Below are 19,727 nucleotides of genomic sequence, written 5' to 3' on the forward strand. Positions count from 1 at the left end.
TAGCTAGTGTCTTCTAGAAGTGCATAGAAGAAGGTGGCAACGTTAACAAAAGCAATAAACTGAAAAGATGTTGAGTATACACCCTTCAGAAGGAAAATAATTAAGATAGAATGAAGGTTCAGTAAGGAATAGCTTGTGGCCTGCTATATTAGCACACTTGTTACCTAATTTGCTGTGCAGAGATGAAGCAGGATGCATGGGAGTCAGTGTAACTGTGGATTTGCAATTTCTAAACTCATGAAGCGTGAGGGAGTGTGCTCCTTATGGACCCTCCTCAGAATCCGGGATTGGGTGAAGGATTTGGGGAGCTTGCTCTGACCTCAGTCTGAGTTTTGCCTGGCACATGTCACACAAATTTGGTATAAAGTTTGTGTCTCCCCTAATGTGACTTCAGTCTCCCAGTGCATGTTTGGAAGTCTCCAAATTTGAATTTGAAAAAAACCTTTTTTCTGCATTCTAAAATGCAGTTTTGAAGTATGTAATTATGAAGAAGTGTTCTTATTTTTGAAACTGAACGTGCTTTTTTTCTCTATGTGTATAGTTGTATATATTATTTACTGTGGGCTCTTTCAAGTTGGAATTTCATGTTGTGTTAGTACAGGAATACTGTTCCTACTCATTGTGGATCACATTCAACAGTACCTGTAAGAGTAAGTTTGAGGAATACTTTTTCTGTGAATGAAATACCCTGTATTCCACATGAAGGCAAGCATGGGATCCTTCTAGCATGTTTTCACGCAGCCTGTAAAGTTTCCACGTGAATCTGTGTGGGAACTGTTGACCCACCTTGGCTGAGTCCTGTATGTGCCGGTATGTAGCGGTAAAGCTCAGAACCCTTTGCTATGCTGTGAAAATGCACATTTTTCCAGAGCCATTCATATGAACCCTTTGAATGAGGAGCATCCCTTTACTTTGTTCTCTTTAATAGCTTCCTGTGTGGATAAGCATTGACTTATGCAAGGATGCAGTAAACCAGAAACAAACCCAACAACAAAAACCAGACTCTGGATGTGTGGAATGACGTACTGTAGCACTGCATCAGAATTCACCATCCAGAAAAGAGTAAACAGAAACTATTTTTGAAGTGACAGGCCAGAGTAAAATTGTCTAACACTCTTCATTTTACTGATGTATCACGTGAAGGTCCAGAAGCCACATTAGAGAACTGTAATCCTTCATCAGAGCATTTGTTTGGTTGCCTAACATCTGTGGATTGTTAAGATAAGTTATTACACAGACCTGCTTTAGTTTAGATTAGTTTGGACCATGTCCCAGTATATTCAATCAGGATATAATTCCTGCATGCTGCTAAATTGCTTGCTCCACTTACTTCTCTAAAAATGTTTTTCAATATACAGTTTTGTCACTGAAACTCTTCTGTCACCTCAAGTTTTTGTTTTTTTCCCTCTTAAAGAAAAGCTTTTTCCTTTTGGACTGAATATATCTCAAGGCAAATGTAGCATTTATTAAGTCCTGAAGAGATTCCTAAACAGGGATGGTAGTGTAGCTTCTATGTGAGTATAATGCAGATTTCCTACATGTGTAATCTGTGGTGACTGGTGTGTATTGTGTCCAAACCGCAGTGTTTAGAGACAGCTGTAAGGAAATGGTTTTGTATTTACATGTCTAGTATTTCTTCTTTCTGTATTCTGTATTTTTCTGTGTCTCTTTGTGCATTAGCTATTCCTAGTTGTTTGTGTCTCACAATATTTTGCATAAAATGAATTACAATATCAAAGCTGGTTATGTAAATTAATGGTAATTTCCTGGAGTTCATTACATACTTTATACATATTTTAAATTATCAAATACATTAAATTGTAAATGAAGTCTGTTACCATCTTTACACATTTGAATGTGCTTGCATACATACACACATATGTAATTTAATTAGAATATTTAAATTTTACTTTAGTATTCCTTATCCTTCCTTTAAACAAACTCTAGTTGATCTTAGTTTTTAACACTTTCTTCAGCTTTCCCTGTAAACTGATAAAATACAGGCAACAACATATTTTTCATTAATGACTTTTCCTTTATAGCATTTACATCGATTTTATACACAGACACATGCATGCACACGCTTGCTTTCTAATAAGTTAACAATTGTATCAGAGTCTATAAAGACATTTAAAAATGTGGGTTTTTTCCTTTTAGTCTTGCTGGTTTTTTAAATACCTGTAATAAAAATACCAGACAGACTAAAAATCTGTTCTATTAGAACAGATAGTCTGATAAACTGAATCTCTGTTTTATGAGGTATATTAGATGAAGGAAATAAGACATTTGGGAATCAAGATTTTTTTTGTTAATTGACTAGCATTTATTTTGTCGAAGTTGCTGTTCCTATTATACTACTTAGGGTTATTAGCCTTTATCATAATACATGTTTGTGCCACTGTTGGAATAACTAACTTTTAATTGAGGTTTTTTAATTATTTAAAATTTTAATAGGTATTTTATTATCCTTCTTAAATAGAAGAAGTATAACAGTCATCTCTGATAAAGGCACAATCCAGATACAGGGAAAAGAGTTGGATGTTTTCTCCGTGGTTTGGTCGAACAATGCAGAAATGGTATTGGAAGTTCTGATGTAGTCTTCAGACCTAAGCAGATAGTCTATTCCAGGGTGTTTTAAATAAACCTTAATTATGTTAAATATGTGAAATGCCTAAAATTTTCATCATGACATGTAAGCCATGCACTTCCTCCCAGGCCAGAGAATAAGAGCGCTCGGTACCAGAGCTTTGTCCTGTTGCAATTTTTTCCCAGAAGTGATTGGTTTTTTTGTTCCTTTTAATTTTAAGTGTTGTATAATTTTGCAACTGTTGCATCATTCCTGTGTTTACCCCAAATAATTTAAGCATATTTTCATTCCAACTTTTGTCATCCTTTTTACCCTCTTTACAGTTTTATCCATTCTTTCACTTCTTTCCACATTAAACTAAAAGATTTTCAGTACCATTTTCCTTACTAGCTGTCAGCTTTGTTTCCTCTCTATTGTTATTTCTGACAAAATTCCTACATATTGTATATTCTTCATGCATTTTGCCTTTTTTTGTTTGTCTACCTCAAAACTCTTTTTTGTTTTGTCTCAATTTTACCTTAAATATTCACACACTTTGGAGTCCTCAGTAACTTCTTATTTTCCTCTGGTGGTTTAGTCCTGTACATAAGACTGTCTTGTACTGTTTATAGACTTGAATCATAGAGTTTCACGTCACTGTGTGTGCTTGTGTTTATCTGTGTATCTAGAGTTTAAAAAAAAAAAGAAGAATTAAATCCTGAGAAACGCCGTTTATGTACACAGCTTAATTGTGCTTGCCAGGGACACGTTTAATTTATTTATTTATTATTTACAGCTATAACTCAAAGAGATGGCAAATGATCATTTCCAAGTAATACAAAATACGGTCTTTTTCCATTCTTTTCATTGGTGTGTTTAGTTCTCTATCAGTAGGTATCTTTAGGTCTTACCTTACATCTCTGGTAAGTAGTTGTTGTGGATGTAGCTAAAACCATGCACAGTAAGTGCTGAATTTATTTGCAGGATAATGTTGAGTTATATTACATGAGAGAAGGTAATTAAAGGGAGATACTCTGTCAGTCTTCTGTGGTGGTGGAGGTTGGGAGTTAGCTGGGCAGGACTCTGCCACCTGAGGTACAAGTCCTATTTACAATCTGGTAGGCTTGTCCTGAGAGTGATGCACACCAACGAAAACAACCCAGCCCACCCCCCAACTGCATCAACACCAGCAACAAGCATCGGTCGTATTGTCGGTGTTTATTCAGAAGAAGGAGAGCTAGGGCTGGGCTGAGGGGGATTGCTACAGGTAGGACTGATGTATATTGATATCACATTTTGCAGAAGCTCGCATAGCATGTGCCTGTAGGATGCTTGGCTCTAGCCAGTGCAGTCAGTGCTTGGAGAAGCATGTTCTGGGTCCTGTCATGAGCACCAGCCTCACCAGTTTAGAGGAGAGCAAGAGATCGTACCTGCTCTGTGATAGCAAGCATGTATTTCAGGGTCTGCGGGGTAGCTGCACTGACTCTTCTTGTTGTCTTCAACTAGGTTATGTGGGTATGCAATTTATGTCGAAAACAACAAGAAATCCTAACGAAATCTGGAGCGTGGTTTTTTGGAAGTGGACCACAGCCCTCACCCAGCCAGGACGGAGCACTGAGTGATACAGCAACTGGTGGAAGCTCGGATGCACCGAGAGAAAAGAAAGCAAGGCTTCAAGAACGATCAAGATCACAGACTCCCTTAAGTACAGCAACTGCCTCATCACAGGAAATCTCTTCTTCCAGTGTGCAGTCTGATCGTAGGAAAGGAGCAGAAGTATCACAGCCAGCTATGGGCCTGGACCAAAAGCAAGTTTCATCAAGGTCTAGAAGTGAACCTCCAAGAGAGAGGTAATGCTTTCTTGTCTTGACAGAGCCTTGCAGTTATAAGTGCTAGTTCAATAATACTACACAGGGATTTCACCTGGGCCTTGCATGTAAGAACAAAGAATAAATTGATTTACTGACCGCAGAGGGATAAGTGTTCACTAGCAAATATATTGTCTGATTTGGTCTGTGCAACAGAAATAAGGGGGAAAAAAAAAAAAAGTATTTCAGGAATATTTCCATGTACTGCAATGCGTTTTAGTGCACACTTTTAATATAGTCTTGTAGGCTACTTTAAAATTTGGCAGGTATATTAAAGTTATTAAACAAAGAGCAAGCCTTTAACTTGATAAAATAATGTACTAGAATTTAAAAAACCAACATATTCCCAGAAAACAAAGCCAAACAAACAAAAAACCCACCCTCTGGAGTTCTGTCAGATATCCTTATGTGTTATCTTTTTGTCAGTGCATTATTTTTAATAATAAAACAGGAACTATTAAAAGAGCTCATTTACACCTACAAGGTAAACATTCATGTACCATCTTCAATTCAGAGCCAGTTGTATACAAGAATACAGCCAACTGGAAGCAAACTACTTTATTTTAAGTGAGTAAATGAGTAAATTTCTGAGCTGCATTCACTGTAATGAACAGGCTGAGGAGCAGCAAATCAAGAGAGGATAATGGGATGAAGCAGTTGCTGTTCTTTTGGCTGCTTCCTGGCAGATGGCAGAGCAGTCGCAGAGGGAGCCTGTGTCAACAAAACAAGAGTCTGCAGTAGAAGATTCTCTCTTGGCCAGAACAGTTGATTGTTTTCCCACAGCTATTGAAGTTGAAAATGGATATGGAACAGTGGCTAGTAACTTGCCGTGTGGATGAGGTCTGACTGGGTTTAAAACTCATGTTAGTGTTATGTGTATGTATGATGTAAACAAACACATGGTGCTCTCCCTGGTTCTGTTGACTTTTTCCCCCAGCACTGGGAAGGCTCCCAGAGCAGTCATCACTCAGCTGAAGGACAATTTCAGGGCAGCAAAATGCTATTTCAGCTTTGCTGTCCAAAAGTGAGGTGGTTATATTAATTACACAATACTAATGTTCTCTGCTTGTCACTGAGACTTTCAAATGAAGTCCAGGGGTTCTGAATGGAGAGCATCTATGGTAAGCACAGGTCCCATTTATTGCCAAAAACTCAGGAGGAAAAGGAGATGGAGAAAAAGGAGACAGGAGCTTAACTTGGATCATATCCAACTTTGCCTGTCCTGTTGAATGCATCTGTGGAAATCTGTGATCTGTAATCTGAAGATGTATCAGTTGTGGAAGGGAAGATTCAGTGCCACAAAACGAAGTCCTAGTGACTTTGTCCTGGTGAAGGTTCATCTAAAATGCAGTGTGTAGCTGTGTTCAGCCTTCTTCAAAATCGATGGAGTCATATGTGAGCTGGTAAACAGAAGGGCAATTGGAATGATGAGAGAAATAAAAATATCCAGTATAAGAGGATTTTATGATTCTTCGGCTTGCTTATTCGCCCAAAGCAGAAGATGAAGGAGGAGAGACCATAGTTTTCAAGCAGCTTCATTATTCATCATTCTGTACTTCGGCTGTATAAAGAAATAAATTACATTTTTCATCCTCTTTTATTACCAGAGAAAGGAATGCCATTAGTTTATCTCAAGGAGTCAAATTGCTTTTCTTTATATGCTTATGAAATGAGCCCTTCTTTTTAGACTTTTAATAAGATAAAGGAAACTAGGTCAAATATTATTGTTTCTGGATTCATTCTCTTTTGCATTTTTTTATATCTGTTAATTCTTTCTGTAATGTCATTGTGGGAGATACTCCATTTGGTTGTGTTTATATTTATACTGTCAGTGTGCTTGAAGTGAATTGTGTGTATGTGGTTAGTCTGTAAACCCTCGTGACTGCTGCCAGAAAAATGGAGAACGTAGTCCAATACTCTGTCATAGTGCTGCAGTTACTACCAAGATGACTTTGAGTCTTCCTACTTATGTGGGTAAATTATTTTTATCTGCCTTTATCCATGTTAATATTCTTTGTGATTTTACTCATTAGTTGGACCATCTGTAATTTATGTTTTTATGGACTCTGGAAGTTGTTTGCTGTTGGAAAATAAAAGCGCTGCTGGAAGGATTAATAGATTTGATTCATGTTAATGGATCCAGTACCTTTCTATATGTGTTGCCATAGCTTATCCTGGTTTATAATCCATTTACCATAACAGTGTACACAAGTATTTATATTTTCCATTAAATTCCTCAAACTATTGTACTCATTTTTGTTGTAGGAAGAAGACAATATTGGTTTCAGACCAGAACGGCAAAGGTTTAAAGAGTGAGCGTAAGCGTGTGCCAAAATCCTCACTTCAAAAAGAAGGACCAGCAGATGACAGGGAGCGTAAAGAACGGCATGAAGGTAGAAGGCTGGAGAAAGGCAAGTCACAGGACTACCCAGACTTGCCAGAGAAACTTGAGGAAGGCAAAGTGCCTGATGATGAAAAACAAAGGAAGGAAGATGAATATCATACCCGTTACAGGAGTGACCCAAATCTGGCAAGATATCCTGTAAAACCGCATCCTGAGGAACAGCAGATGCGCATGCATGCAAAAGTTTCTAAGGCACGGCACGAGAGAAGACACAGTGATGTAGCTTTGCCACATACAGAAATGGAGGAAGCGGAGGTACCTGAGAATAAATTAGGAAAACGCTCACAATTACAGGGAACTCAGGACAGAAAATCTCTTGTGGAAACTCAGAGGTCGTACTCTATAGACAGAACAGGTGATGTAAGAATTTCTGTTTCTAAACAATTAACTAATCATAGCCCACCAACTCCCAGGCATAGTCCAGTTCCTATAGAACACGTAGAATACAAGAACCACGATTCCTTTAAAAAACAGAGCCGCCTTGATCCTAGCTCTGCTATTCTCATGCGAAAAGCAAAGCGGGAGAAAATGGAGACCATGCTAAGGAATGATTCCCTTAGCTCTGACCAGTCGGAATCAGTGCGGCCATCCCCTCCAAAGCCTCATAGAGCAAAAAGAGGCGGAAAGAAAAGGCAGATGTCAGTTAGTAGCTCAGAGGAAGAAGGGGCATCAACACCAGAATATACTAGCTGTGAAGATGTGGAGATAGAAAGTGAAAGTGTCAGTGAAAAAGGTAAGGACCTTTATGTATATTATGCACATGGCCATGGTTTGGGGAAAAAAAATAATCTGTATTTTTATCTCTCTCGCCTCTTTTTTAAACATACACCTTTGTTTCCCCCCCCCCCCCCCTTTTTTTTTTTCCAACTGAGAAGTGTCTTATTCCTGTTTACATTTGGTTTGCAATGTTTCCTTTTGCATTCTTAGATGAGGCGGTTACAGGTAGCATCAGCTGATGAGTTTCTTTTTCATTCTCTTCCCTCTTTCACCTAGAACTGATAGAATTTAAGGGTTCTAGTTAATTCTCTTGATGGTGTCTGTACTCCTTTGGCCATTGCTTCATCTTTTGTCTGTATGCAGAATAATTTTCTGTGAATGAATTGAAATGGAAAGCGAGTTCTGTAACGGTCTGAGAAGGCCATTATAAAGCATCATAATCTTACTGACACCTCAGTCTTAAGATATGCAAAATTTTACTACATTTAATAAAATATCAAGGATCTGCCAGAGTTCATTTTTAACAAGAACAGGATACGGGACAAGGGGAGTGTTTTATAGGAAAGACATGAGAATTGCCTAACTTGTCCAGATGAATTTGTTCCCAAGCTTACAAGTATGTTTAAAATCTGTTATTTCAGTTTGTCTTTGTTGATGGTAACACTCAGCAGTAAGGAGTAAGTGTAGTACACTGTGTACTTTTAAACAAACACTTTCTTCTGGCTGAAGAAGTTAATCCATGAATGGTGAACCAATAAAATAAGCATCATCAGAAAAGACTGTGGTAGAACCTACCAACTGTCTTAAAACCCTGACTTGTCTTTAAGTGACACTACAGTGAGCCGAAGGCTTTTTGTGTTTTTGGAAGTAGGTTTTAGCTCTTTAGTTTAATTATCTGTGTTTGTACCTTGAAAGTTTTCTGCTGGTGTTCATACTCAAAATGCCAATGGCTTGTCTGCATTGCCTTTTAGTTCCTGGCACTGTTTCCTGACATGTCTTTGAATCATATACGTAACCTGTCTGTCTGTCTTTATCTGATGTTGAGGTCTCCTCACATCCCCTAAAGCTCCAGGTATACATATAAAAAGAGACAGCATTTCTCTCCTATCCCATCTGAATAGCTGTTTTAACTTTCTAAGCACGAACTTTTCCATTCAAAATATGGAAGCTCACTTTTCTGCTCGTTTTTAAGGAGGGATGATGATCATGCTGCTGAAATCTTAAATCAAGGTTCCACTTAAACATAAAAACCCTTCACTTCTTTGACTGTGGAGGTTATCAAACACTACAGCTTAGTGCACAGAGACATTGTACAGTCTCCATCCTTGGAGATGATACAAACCCAAATGGAGAGGGCCCTAAGCAATGTGTTCTAGCTGACCCTACTTTTGAGCAAGGGCGTTTGAACTAGGGACCTGCAGAGGTTTCTTCCAGTCTCAACTATTCTGTTTTTCTAAGAAAACATATCTCTTTCCCTTATTTTGTGGCAATGCTTTATGCTGACATTTGGATTTTTTGTCATTTTCCTTGACTTCCTCTGTTGGTAGGAGCAGTCTGTAATATAGCATTTCCTTTCCATCTTTGTTATTTGCTTTCATTTATGTCATCAATTTGAGGTGTCTTATGAAGTAGAAAGGATTTCCCATATTCAGTGAGGGGTATCATTATAAACTGGAAGGTCACTGATATGAAAATCAAGTTCAGACTGAAAGTCATTGGTACTAATATCATTATATTGATATAGTTTGCTCTATAATGGTTCTTTGTAAGTAAAACCTTCTGATGGTTGCTTTCATGCTCATGACACTGATCTCAACTTGTGACGAATTTCCCATTGTACTGTTAAACCATTAAGGGTTGGACGTTTTTCCTTCAGTGTTATGAATCCCAGAGGATTTAAAATGTCATTAAATGCTTATGTTCTTGATAACTGAATCAAGTTCTTGGTTACTTCTGAGACTGTGTTTTGCTGATCGAGGATGCCAATTAAATTCAGACACCAGAGTGAAAAAAATAGGGTTGTTTTACTGTTAATAATTAAATAATATAACCAAGTAATACAGAAAATAAGCAATAAGGAAAATAGAGAATAGTACACTTAATTATTACTATATACAGTTAATTATAGAAAATAAGAACAAGCGAGGTAATGCACCTAATCATTACTACATAATGGGGAGAATAGTGATTAAGAAAGATCCATCACCACTTGCATACGTTACCATCATCCAGATCCGCAGTAGCTAGGAAGCCCCGGTTACAGCGAGGATTTGGAGAGCCTGTCCCAGCAAGTGGGAAGTCCTACGCAATGTGTCCATCCATAGGTGAGGCATCCACAGTGGCGGCAAGAGGGTCCAGCCTTATATACCCAAAATCAGCAAGTCAGAATGACTTGTACTTTTATTTGAGCGGAAAACTTCTGATTTCATTCTGCTGTTGGATTCCACCCAAAGCTTGACCAGGGCTCGGGAGGGAGAACCAAGAGAGTTTCTAACAAGGCCAAACACTTGGGTTCTCAGCCTTGAACAAGGCTAAACAAGGAAAGTTGGATACACATTCTCCCAACATTTCATCCTCACTACTGATTATACTCTGTCTAAGCTACATCTTTCACTAGTGAGCATACATATTTCATTAATGATCAGATACTAATAATAAATGCTAATGGTAATACAGATTTTACTAATTAACAGATACTAATAATGGATAATGTTTGGTTGTGAGGTTCATCTAGAGGTCAACTTTGTTTCAGGGCCTATTATACAGGCCCTAGTACTACAGACTGCTATTTAGACTCCCCCTTTAGACAGTGGAGGCCTTGTTCTGTATCATATCACAATGCCACCTCACTGTATTTGAATAAAAATTATAAGTAGGAGTATGTTAGGGACCTGTCTGATCACTGCCAACTCAGTACTTGGTTAACATTGTTGAGCATTCATTCAGACCTTATCTCTACTTGTCACTAAGGTGGCACCATGTTATTAATCAGAATACGTATATACATGTATATACGTATTCTGATTAATAACATGGTGCCAGCTTAGTGACAAGTGTATATATATATGTGTGTGTGTGTATGCAATTACAGAAATATATTTATTAATTTAATAGCAGGAAGATGTAGCTGTTCATGGTTTTTTGACTGATCTTGATAGGACTTTTACAATCCTTGTCATGGGAAAAGAAGTGGAAAGCCTTTGAAGCTGGGGGTATAGTACAGACAAAGAGCTAAGAAATGTGAACACAAATGAGAAAGCAGAAGTATTTTTGGTAGTAAAGTATCCAGTTATATTTAGAATTCAATCTTCATCAATACTTGAAAAAATCTGCACTACTTTGTAAGAATAGATGGAAAGGCAGGACATTTTATTACCTAAGAAAATATTTTGGAAATCCTTCAATATTTTAAAAGAAAAAATGCCACAGTAAAAGGGTGTAGTGCTAAAAAACTTACACAAATAATTAAAACATGTCCCTAGTGTAACCGAGGTCAGAATCCCATTCTTTGCAATTTAGCAGCATCATTACAAGCAAATTTCACCCGCCATTCCTTCAGTGCTTTGCTTGTAATTTGAGAGAGATACTGCACAGATCCCTAGTTGTAGCACTTTAGTCTATAAGCACAGGAGGGTCTGGAATCTATCCTCTCTTATCTAAATATCAGCTCAGTCAGAAATCTGGTTCCAAAGTAGTATAAATGGAGCTAGAAAGATAGAATTATTGCAAAAAAAACGTTTAACTTTAAACAGTCTTACCAAGAAAAAGCAAGATCTTAAAATTAATGTTCATATTTGCTAAGTGTCAATATAAAGCAAATCAGCAACTGAGCAATAAAGATGTACTATTTTAAATACTATATCGAACAACTAAAATAGAAGTCTTCTATGGAAGACAGCTTACAGAGACGTTTAACAGAAAATGATGCCCCGTAGAAATGTAAGGTATACATAGAGTGGATAAGACTGTATTGAAAATCAATAGCCAAAAGTGACATGCAAAGTAGATACTGTGCAAAATTACTTCTTAACATTTGCATTTTCTAGAAAGACTGTCTAGGATTGCATTACCCTGTCTTCTGAGCACAAGGCAAGTTGATTTAGCTAGTACATTCCCTGCTCTTTACTGTAACCATTTAATATGAATTTCTTCAAAATAATATTAAACAAAATAATTCACAAGTACTGGAAATACTTTCTTTCAAAAAAAAAAAAAAAAGTCTTTAGCAATCCACTGGGATTTTGTCTCTTTGTCAGAGGACACAAAAATTTATGTCGAGTTGTTTCCATGTTGGAGTAAATTTAGAGGAAGAACTGTTTAGCAGTGTCCAAAAAGGTAATCTCAGATTTCTTTAAAAAAAAAAAATCTACATCCATTAAAGGACACTATTACTGATTGCTGATAATAATTTTCATCCTATTATTAATACAAGCTGTAGGACTCCTTATTCTGAAATCTGTAATAGTTGAACGTTAGGTGGACTGAGTTTCCAGTGGCAACACTGTCCTGGCAAGGCAAAAGAGACCTCTTAGAAGACATAAATTGCATTCATACTTGCTTCAAAGACTTGCTAGAATAACATAAAACAGACTATTACAAATGAAATCCAGACCTCATTTTAAAACTGAGAACAGCTTCTGCCTACTGCCATCCAATGAAGAATGCAAATTAGATTTGGAGGAAGTTTGAGAAAAAATACTTTCTTTAAAGTTTGAAACCAAGTATTTTTGTAGAACTAGTAGATTTGTGTCCAGACGAGATTGTACGTAACTTCTTTTATCCTGTGATAGATACAAGAGATAGTCTAGACTTCTGTCATGCAGTCTTTGAAACTGGAAGATAAAATAGTGTTGGAAATTGGAACAATATGAGGAGGTACTGAAAGCTGCTCATGTACTTTTATGTAAATAAATGTGCTAATGGTTTTATATTTTGCATACTCATTGTTCGTATTTGCCTAAATGTGTATTTTGTTCACACTCTCTAGGCTTGAAAATATGCTTAATACTCACATATGGTCAGCAAACTAGTAAAAAAGCTAAGTAAAACTGATTTTGTATGCTTGCTGATGGGTTTAATCGTAAGTGAGGAGAGCACGGTAGAGTTGGAGCCTTGTTTGAAAAAACCTTCTCAGATGACATTCTGTTTTTTTTCAGTGAAGGTGTTATTGTTTCGTTCATAATGCCTTTCTTACGGTACTGGGAGGAACAGAGCAACACAATTTCATTCCATTCATATGACATTACCCTTCTGGTTAGAAAGTGTTAGGGGCAGGGATCTTGCTGGGATCTTGGTGTATATACAGGTATGAGGCAGGGGGTTGAGACTGGGAGGAGAGGACCTGGAGGTCAGAAAGAAAGGGACACTGTGGTTTGCAGACAAATGTGTCGGTGCTGGCTTGGCTCCAGGAGGAGAGGATCTGACCCCTTCCTCCATCCTCCTCAGGTGTTTCGAGTGCTGCTTTGAGCGTTCGTGCTTTGGGGTGCTCCCAGGGGAAAGGAAAGCATAAATTAAATCCCCGCTCCAGTGATTTCTTCCAAGTGCTGTAGCATTGTTGGCAAGGAAAGAAGCTTGTGGGCTAAGAGAGAAACCACACGCATACAGTAGCGTGTGTAAGTGAACCAAAAGGAAACATCAGGAAAAGGCTATAGAGAAGAGGAGGCTGGTTTTAAATGTTTTTAGCTAAGCTTTTTCACTGAGATATTTTAAATATGGAGTGTAGGCAAGTCACGTTGTACTGTAACATCTGCTAGCATATTTTAACATCTGTTCGTGTGGAGAGTTGGACATGCAATTTTAAAAAGAGCTGAATTTGTTTAAAAATGTGACTGAACTTTAACTTAGTGTAAAATAAAATACCTTTGCTAGGAAGTTTGTTAGTTCTTAGAAATTATCCAATTTATCTTGTAGTCCTTGTGCAGTAATTTAGATTACATCTGATTCAGATTTTAATGAAAATGTAATCTAAAATGGCTCTAGTTTTAGAATTTTGGTCAGTGCTAACATTGTTCAATGCTATCAATATTCAGTGGTTTTGAGTAGCTGAAAATATTTACAGTGCTTATGGAGTTGTAAATAAGTGCTTGTTAAATTAGTGTTGGGCAGTAAGAAATCTGTTTTGTGTATATGGAATTATGTAAAGTGCATACATGCATATGCAAATGAAATAAGCTGAGCATGAGTGGGAAAAAAGTCATACTGTTGCCAAGAAATGTAACACTTCGCTGAGATACGTAGCCATATAAATGGGGATGTCACAGAAGATATATGGCTGAATTTCCCTTTAAAAACCTGATAAAGCCCTTTCCCTAGTTTACCTTAAGAAGGAAACAGGAAAGGAAAAGAAAGGAAAAAAGAGGGAAGGGAAGGGAAGGGAAGGGAAGGGAAGGGAAGGGAAGGGAAGGGAAGGGAAGGGAAGGGAAGGGAAGGGAAGGGAAGGGAAGGGAAGGGAAGGGAAGGGAAGGGAAGGGAAGGGAAGGGGAAAGGAAAAAGGAAAGTAAAGGGAAGGGAAGGGGAAAGGAAAAAGGAAAGTAAAGGGAAGGGAAGGGGAAAGGAAAGGAAAGGAAAGGAAAGGAAAGGAAAGGAAAGGAAAGGAAAGGAAAGGAAAGGAAAGGAAAGGAAAGGAAAGGAAAGGAAAGGAAAGGAAAGGAAAGGAAAGGAAAGGAAAGGAAAGGAAAGGAAAGGAAAGGAAAGGAAAGGAAAGGAAAGGAAAGGAAAGGAAAGGGAAAAAAAAAAAGGCGTGAAAGAATGACTGGTCTTTAAATGGGAAAGAATAAGCTGGAGGGGGGGAGAGTGAGTGCTTCTCTCTTCCCCTGGAGGGTTAAGTTACTGCTGGGGAGTTTGAGGCTCAGTGCCAGAAAACATGTCAACTCTGAGGACAGATAAGCAAAGTTAAGGATAATTGTAATCATAATTTCTTACTCAGTTGAAATAGAGGATTCCTGGAAATAAAAATTGATTTCTTCATATACTGCACTGAAATTGCTCTGTTTTCAGAATACTGCTGTTCCTGTGGCAGGCTCTGGGCCAAGGTGGGAAACTCTGGGGCTAAATTCACATTACTCCTGACTGTAGCTTATCCTTTTTTGACACCCTTTAAGTAATGATATTTGATAGCCATTTTCAGTACAAATTATGTGGTAACAATCCGGTTTCTGAAAAGGAAAGAAGAAATGTACATTTTGACTTAATCAAGAGACATGGAAGAAAAGGATGTCACAAACTGTTAAATCTTGAGTTCTTTCTTACATTTCTGGCAGTTGGCAAGGCATTATGTTTCATTACTATTAATGTGCTCTGTCTTCTGTTTTTTCACATGTTCATTATTTTATTAATTGTTCTTTGTCACTTACCTTTCTCCTGCACATCTAATTTATAAAATAGCAACAAATTTGTCCAGTAGTAAGATGAGTGTTGTCATTACAAAAAGGGGGATACTAAAGCAAAGAGGAATTAGGATCTTATGTTCGAAAAGACTTAACACCTGACAAGCAGAGTAGCTTTAATTTCAGGAACTGTGAGAGTGGACCTGTACAGAAACCCAGGACTTCGCTAGGTTTTTCCATGAAAGCCCAATTCTCAAGAACATTCAGCAGACAGTTTTTTTCCATACAGAAACCATTGGAGGTAGCAGGTGTGAAAAGAGCAGTGGGCGCTGTGGGTCATGGAGCACTTTTTAAGGGTTTAAGAGGGAGCTGAAAGCTTTTGAAAAACTTGCCCTAGTTTTAGCTGCTGAGCACTTTTCAAAATGCAGCTATGCAGTGAACTGGAGTTGAAACTCAGGTAGCCTGACACACGGCCTGGCGTTATAGCCAGAGAATGATCCTTTCCCCCACTCTGTCCTCCTATTGAGTATTTTATGTATGCATATATTTTTTGTATGCCATAAAAGTTATGTGAACTGCTACTCAGGATTTACTGTTATTCTTTTGATCTGAGAGCTTAGAGGAAAAGGTGAACTGTGAAGGATGGACCAAACTGTGTTTGGTAAAGCTGCATAGCTGTGAATCATCTGTGCAGCATATTGAAGGATGAGTTTAGGTCTTGGGATTGAAATCCAAACCTTTGCTTTTTTCCACCTGTATGGGGAAGCTGCTCCCCTTTGGGTGAAAAATGAAAGCCTGTGAAAGAAAAAGGAAATTAATTATTGGCTTATTATAGAATAATGCATGCGCCTTTATTCATTTTAGAGTTAATTTTAGTTATAGAGTTAACTGGGAACAAACAAACATCTGTTTCTGTTATTTTCTGAAAAAGTTCATTTTGTTTCCTTTTCTTAGTTACAGGGATTCAGTGTATTCATTCTGATCATCCTGTTGAGTCCATAGGGGTTATACAATGTGGTACTGAGTATTATTGGTTAGTATTTTGTGTTAATATTTCTCTGATACCTTTGATATCTTTTTTTTCTTATAATAGTGCACTTAATTACTGTGATACACAGGAACCATTACAGTTTCTTTCTTGCAGCATGACTTTGAGTAGATAGACTAAAATCAGCGTGCTGATAAATGGCCTTTAGGAAAAACTTGTGTCAGAAAGAAGGTTAATAATTATGAAATGTCTGTGCTTCCTTTGACTATGCATGGTTTCATCCTGTTCCTATCCATTCTGAATGTCCCTCTGAAAACTCTCTTCCCATCTTCGTTCATGTGCTTTTTCATTGCTCTTTCTTCCTTCCTTTTTCTTCTGTACAACATGTGAACTTCAAAATCAGGGACTCCCCACCTACACTTTGGAATCACTGAAGTTTATTCTTGTCTCCATTTCACCCATGATACCAAGCAGAAGAGTTATGTTTTCAAATGTGCACATCTCACATGGTTTCATTGGCTATATTTACTGTACTACTACATTAAGAGATGTTCTTTGACATCTGTGGCCAAGTAATGAGACATGGTGTATTTCCGTATGATGAAGCTCTTGCACTCCTCAAGAGAAAGGCTGCATGGAAGCTGTCTGTTAGGATTTATTCTTGGCCTGTCTCCTGCCTACAAATAAATGGGAGAATGGTGACTGACCCAGGGCACAACTGTTCCAGGGGTTGCTCTAACGACAGAGCAAGAAAGACAATCCCCTTGGCACTGTCTATTACACAGGTATAAATGTAGTCACTGTTTCTTATTTGTTTGTCTGCCCATTTTCTTGCCTTGCATTTAAACTGCAAGCTCAGTGGAGTTTGGGATTTCTTTTTGTGTTTGTACAGTGCCTGACTTGGTGAGATTTCAGTCCATGACTGAGACTTCAGCTTGCCTTGATGATAAAATAGTATGCTTATTTAATGCAAGGACATACTAGGTACCTTTTTCTTCCATTTATCAATATTCAGCAGAGTTCCAGACTACTGTCAAGCATCCTCCAGCACACTTGCTTTCTCTTGTGGCTAACTGTGGGTTGCCTACCAGGAGGGATTCAGTTGAGCCTAGATTCATGTTCTCACTGTCTGTTAATTTGCTGTTAATCAGCTAAATTACCCTTTTGTTCGCCTGCTTGCTTTTCCTATCAGGTAACAAAGTGATTTGTTACTGCTCCTGCTTATAAAGACATTGTGGAGCTATTGCTTTCACATAAAAAGACCAGGTTTCCAGACCTTACAGCCTTTTTCAGACTCTGAGACTTTTCAGTTTGGGGTTTTTTTAATGGTGTTATTTTTATTTTTGGTTTTGTGGGGTTTTTTTGTTTGGTTTTTTTGTTTTTTTTTTTTTTTTTTTTTTTTTTTTTTTTACTGATGGAGCCACCACTAAAGGATAAGACAGCTTGATGGCTGTGTGTATGGGACCTTGCTGCTCTATTCTTTTTTCACTAGTTACTGCCCTCCCCACTCCCCAGTTTTTAAAACCTTAATATAATGATTCTGTTAATGGATCACATTGCTCTTCTGGTCCAAGTAGAGGACTGTTCTAAGGTTTTAGTTCAAAGGGAGACAGGAGTTTTGTTTTGGCTTGCCTCTCAGCTTGAAAACATGTAGGGACAGGGCAGAGTTTTACAGTTTTATTTTCAGTTTGATAGTTGTTTTTGTCTTTTCTGTGTAAGTTCACTGTGAGAATAGAAAGTCTGCAAGCAGGGTATGCAAAGTGTAATATACAACAGTGATTATTTGTTGGCTAATGCACGTAGTAGACAGATGGGACCCACATGCTGCTAGCCTATCTGTTAATAAGTTCACCCAACTGCTCTAAATGTTAACACAGTTGAATTAGTTACTTTTTGAGGTGCTCCAACACTTGAAATCTCTGCATTTATACATGTTTAGCTTCTTAAAAATCTCTCGTGCATGAGTTCCTCAGCACATTCTCTTGACTGAGAATATGAAGACATTTACCTGATTTTAACACATGTATTTTATGATTTAATTGTATACATTATTTCTAGAATTTAAAGTTCCAGTTTTTGAAACCTCGTCCTCAATTTGGTAATTTTTTCTCTGCAATATGAGCTTCAATTCTAATTAGTTATTCTCAAAATGATTGTTGGAAAAATGTTCTCTTTAAAGCAACTTGGTCATGTTATTATACCATTTTTCTAAAGTATCTACGTTCTCAGTATTTTTTAGAATTGCTGTGGAATAGCCTTGGGCAGACTTGAGGATACATACTTCTTTCTCCCTCTAAAACTCAGTGGTGCTCTAGATTTATTTAGGAGTTTTCCTGCACAGAGTAGGAGTGACTTTCTGAATCAGACCTGAACTTTGAAACTGATTCTTAGACTAGTTAAGAGTCAGTATATATTTTTAATGGTTGGCTTTTTATTAATTTGGTTGTTTTACTGAAAATGTAAGATATCACTGGAAATGTAAGCTCAAATATGAATGTAAATTCAAATGAACAATTTCTAAAAATTTATCATTCTTATTAAAATTTATTAACTAAATAGAATAAATAAGCTAATAATTAAAAATGTAAAAATATTTACCTACTTTTATGGACCTAACTATATTGAAATTTTATTTTTGGAGATTATTTTTATGTTATGCTATTAAAGAGCTAGGTGCTAAGAATTTATTTTGCTGCATTCCTCAGAGAAGAAGCAAGCACCACACATGGCTCTTTTAATCTGTTAGGCCACATGTTCTTAACCATTAAAATTGGGCTTAATATGCCGCTAGATGGAGCAGTCAAATCTAACTTTCATCCATCACACTCTGTTTATGCAAGACAGTTTCTCTCTTAGCAAAGACAGAGTCTGCAAATGCAGGCACACCCTCCTACTCAAACTGATAATTTAAAAAGCTTTTTCAGATCTTATCTCCATGTGCATTTTTCTGTAGGCATATTTACATTGTCCTGTAGGTTCAGTGTTGGAGACAGTGTATGGAATGCATTCTGAATATGGTAATTACAATGACAAGTATAGCTCTTTGGAAGCAGTTATTCTTTATATGAGTTGAGTCCTGTCCTAAGAAAAAAATAAACTTTGGAAGAAAAAGGTACTCTTTTTTGAGGATCATGAGCCAGATTTTCAAAAATTTTGGGAAGCTCAGAAATACACATTTACAGATGACTCTGTATGTTTGTGCTTAAGAAATCTTACTGATACTTCTGGTCAAGTCATATGTTTTCTTCTTACTTACCCAAAGCACATCTCCTTCCAACTTAATTTTTTCTGTGACCTAATGCATAGGAAACACCTGTTAAATGAGGGCACACTGTCTTACCTGCTTCAGAAATGTTGCAATAAAGTAGGTTCAGGAGCAGATAAAAAAGATACAATAATGTATGTGAATGCTTTCATATTCTTTGTTTTATTGTGGTTTCATAACATAAGTAAGATGAGATGTTTTTGGGGGATGTACATGCTTGTGAATATATACATAGATGTTTATATGAATTAGAATGTGTGTGCACTATTAGAAGGCATGTGTGTATTCCAGTACATCCGTTGCATTTAAATACTTCAGTTGCCATGATGTGTAGTTGTAGGACACGATCCCTGGTGTTAGAGACAGTGAATAGACCTACGTGTGAATATAATTCTGCAGATTTTCATTTTATTCTTTGCCTTTGTAAAGTATTTGAAAGTCAGACTCTTCTGCATTAACGATTATCAGCAAGTGTCATAAGAGAAGAAATGCTGTTCTGAAGCAGCTGGATACAGTCCTTGGAGTGCCTCAGCCCCGCTCCCACATCTCAGGTGGGAATTGCAAATCCTGGAACTGGGCTTCTGTGAGTTTTGG

General features: G+C 37.4%; 1 protein-coding gene across 31 annotated transcripts in view; it reads left to right on the forward strand.

Moving 5' to 3' along the window:
• Positions 1-19,727, forward strand: part of RIMS1 (regulating synaptic membrane exocytosis 1) — a 353,684-nt gene that overhangs the window by 160,965 nt on the left and 172,992 nt on the right. For all 31 annotated transcript variants that reach the window (XM_074861877.1, XM_074861845.1, XM_074861864.1 and 28 more), the window contains exons 4-5: positions 4,073-4,416; positions 6,700-7,571. In XM_074861877.1, coding sequence (XP_074717978.1) covers positions 4,073-4,416; positions 6,700-7,571 — 1,216 coding nt within the window. The remainder of the gene's footprint in view (positions 1-4,072; positions 4,417-6,699; positions 7,572-19,727) is intronic.

This window comes from Strix uralensis, chromosome 3 (assembly GCF_047716275.1).
Source record: "Strix uralensis isolate ZFMK-TIS-50842 chromosome 3, bStrUra1, whole genome shotgun sequence".
Taxonomy (NCBI): domain Eukaryota; kingdom Metazoa; phylum Chordata; class Aves; order Strigiformes; family Strigidae; genus Strix; species Strix uralensis.